This window comes from Octopus bimaculoides, chromosome 24, assembly GCF_001194135.2.
Source record: "Octopus bimaculoides isolate UCB-OBI-ISO-001 chromosome 24, ASM119413v2, whole genome shotgun sequence".
In the NCBI taxonomy this organism is placed as follows: Eukaryota; Metazoa; Mollusca; class Cephalopoda; order Octopoda; family Octopodidae; genus Octopus; species Octopus bimaculoides.
The window spans coordinates 25,970,463-25,973,699 of NC_069004.1; the positions used below are offsets into that span (position 1 = coordinate 25,970,463).

A 3,237-nucleotide genomic window follows, 5' to 3' on the forward strand; every position below is an offset into this window, starting at 1 on the left:
AATACCGCTAAGCACTTCACCTGGCGTGCTAACATTTCTGCCAGCTCGCCACCTTAATCTCTGGCTTACCTGTTCCAGTCAAACCAGTCAACCCATGCCAGCATGGCACGAAATGATGATGATGATGATGATGATGATGATGATGATATAAATAAGGGCAAGTTGTTAACCAGATTCACGTTTCGGATAAATTTCCACAAAAGACGGACACGTCCTGGACTCTTTCGTCCCTGTGTTAGTAAGCGAGAAACTAAAGAGGAAAACTTACCTCGGTGTCGGATGATTTGTTCACTGATACCACGACAAACCCAAATGCCCCGTGACCAATGGTGCGCAGGTTCTGATAATTCAAGTCGTATGCTTTGCATAATGGGTATGACTCTTCACCATCTCCGTTGCATTTTGTTCCTCCCCCAAAGCCACCATGAGATGAACAAGACTGGTAAAAAGAATGAAAGTGGGAGAAGGATAAGGAGATATTGCTCATAGAATTCCTCAAATGAAGACAATACAGAAGATATAAGTGCCGGCTGTGCGGTAAGAAGCTTGCTTCCCAACCACATGGGTTCTGGATTCAGACTAATAGATAAAAGAAGTGAGATATAAGTAATGATAACAAAATTCTGATTTAGGCACAAACAAGGCCAACATATTTTGAATGGAAGGGAAGACTAAGTCAACTAAATCAACCCCAGCACATCAGTGGTATGTTTTTTTTTTCTTCAACCCCAGGTGGAAGAATAGAAAAGTTGATCTCAGTGGAATTTGAACACAGAAAATAAAGAGCCAGAATAAATAGCTCAAGGCAGAGAGTCTCAGCTGGCATACACCGACACTAATAACACGGCCAGCTGTAGCTCTTACAGATATCTAACAAAGTGAAGGCAAGATGTCTTTAGCTGAGCCCACCCTGTTGGAAACATCCAAGCTATTTTGCCAGTCTAAAGCTAACTTACTTCTCTTTTGCCATCAATCTCAAAGACAGCTCTTCCCATCTTTCACTAATTGCTACAAAAACAATGAGAGAGTGAGAGAGAGAGAAAGAAAGAAAAGACCTACCAGATCTTCAGAATGGATCGATTCATCGTTGGAACAGCTGGTGAACCCAGCACGTAAACTAGCAACAGATGCATTCTCCAAGTCTTGGCTTACCCACATGCAAAACATCAACTCTCCTGATTCAAGCAACATTGGGTTGATGGCAAAATTTATACCTGAATGGTAAATAGGAGAAAAAAACTTTCACCTTTTTATTATGGCAATAATGGACATTGAAAGAATTACACAAATAATACAAATCATAATTGATTCTAAAATAAAGACAAGAACAGAAATTTTGGATCGAGGGGTATAGTTGAATGCATTGATCCCAGTACCTAATTGGTCCTGCATTTTATCAAATGTTTGGAAGAATGAAAAAAGCAAAGTAGTATGTGAGGAGATAAATAGATCAATCCTCATTTATCACTGGGGTTTGATTAAAAATAAAACAGGAAAAAAAAACAACCCAAAACAGTGACAAATGAATTAGTGATATATGAATCATCTCCAAGCACTTTGTAAATGAAACAAATAGTAGATTCACTGGCATCAAACTCACGACCCACAGCAGTGAAGCTTCCACTGTCAGGTATTTTCTTGATCATCCTTTACCTTTTTCTGTACGTAATACACTCATCTGTGTCATTTGTTAACACCAGATGCTCTCATATTGAAATGAATGGTAGATGCACAGATACCAAACTCACACTCCACAGCAATTAAGTTTCCATTGTCACATATTTTCTTGATCATCTCAACCTTTTCCTGTAGAGAAAGCATACATCTGTATCACTTATTAGGATCAGGTGCCTCCATGTTTTTTTTCGGTTTACTGATGGAATGTCGATGGGTATGAGCCTATAAGTTTGTATCAAAAAATACATGGCCTCACAACATAACCATGTGAACACAAGCAGCAGCCCATGCATTCTGGATGGTTGAGTACTCTGGGTGGTTGCTGGGGTGGGTTTTTGTAGTATGAACAGAAACTGATCATTGACTAGTGCTATCACAGATCAATCCATGAATAGGTAACAGGGTTCACAACTGAGTATCCCATGTTATCTTGGATCAGAAACGACAGAACCAGTGATAAACAAGGTTACATGTACCATTATGCATTTTGTCTCATGGTCTACTGGTTCTGCTAATGCACCCCCCCCCACCTACACAAAAAACACACATACACGTGATGGGTGTACATGGATTCCATCTCCCAAAAGACAATGCTGCACATAAGTCTGGCACAGCAGGACGTACTCACCATCATCATATAACCACTGTCTACTGTACTAGCATAGGCTGAATGGTTTGAGAGGATCCAACAAGCCAGAGGACTGTGTTGAAGCTGCAATGTCTGCTTAGGCATGGTTTCTATGGCTGGTTACCCTTCCTCATGCAAAGTAACAACAACTCATATGAAACTCAACATAAGCACAAGGCCTTAATTAGTTGATTTAATCAACTCAGTACTTAACTAATTATTTTACCCTTTGTCCTTCCAAAGGTTGGCAAAGTCAACAGCGATAGAATTTACAACTTAGAACCCAGGCACAGGAATGGGTGTGTGATTAAGAAGTTCGCTTCCCACCTGTGTGGTTTCAGGTTCAGTCCTACTGCACGACATCTTGAGCAAACCAGTTCCTTGTGGGTGGATTTGGAAGGCAGACACTGAATGAAGCCCATAGTGTGTGTGTTTTCACAACATGTGATAATTGTAAATGAGAGTCACTGTCATACAAGCAATCCCGTTCGTTCCCAACTTCCCATGCAAATATACCTGGCCATGGGGAAATATTTCTTTCTTTGGAAACAGGTGAGGGTTGACAGCAGGAATGGCATCCAACTGTAGCGGCACAAGCAGTCAGCGCCATATTGGGTGAGATTTCATGGTAGCCATTGCCATCTCCGAGACTGGAGCGAGACCTCACCTGCATCCATTTGCCATGCACGAGCTCACAATGAGGCTTGTAATGGCAAAACTATACAAGGAAAGAAACCTCGAGGTTCGTTCTCACTTTTCCTGCTGCGACCGCTAGCTGAGCACATCTCACTAGCTTGTCCTCTACGCTAGTCCACTTGTCGCATCTCCTGAGGCAATGGGCCCGCGTAATGGAGAACGATGAATTCACACCGCATGAGATGGCTGCAAAGAGCAACATACCACACCTTTGTATATATTGTAAATAAATACTA

The 3,237-nt window shown here is 41.5% G+C and overlaps 1 protein-coding gene across 1 annotated transcript in view; it reads right to left on the reverse strand.

Moving 5' to 3' along the window:
- The window catches only part of LOC106879922 (uncharacterized), a 44,400-nt gene that overhangs the window by 2,164 nt on the left and 38,999 nt on the right, over positions 1 to 3,237 (reverse strand). Inside the window, exons 10-11 of the mRNA XM_014929675.2 lie at positions 1,060 to 1,214; positions 269 to 439 (exon numbers count right to left, since the gene is read on the reverse strand). Coding sequence (XP_014785161.2) covers positions 269 to 439; positions 1,060 to 1,214 — 326 coding nt within the window. The remainder of the gene's footprint in view (positions 1 to 268; positions 440 to 1,059; positions 1,215 to 3,237) is intronic.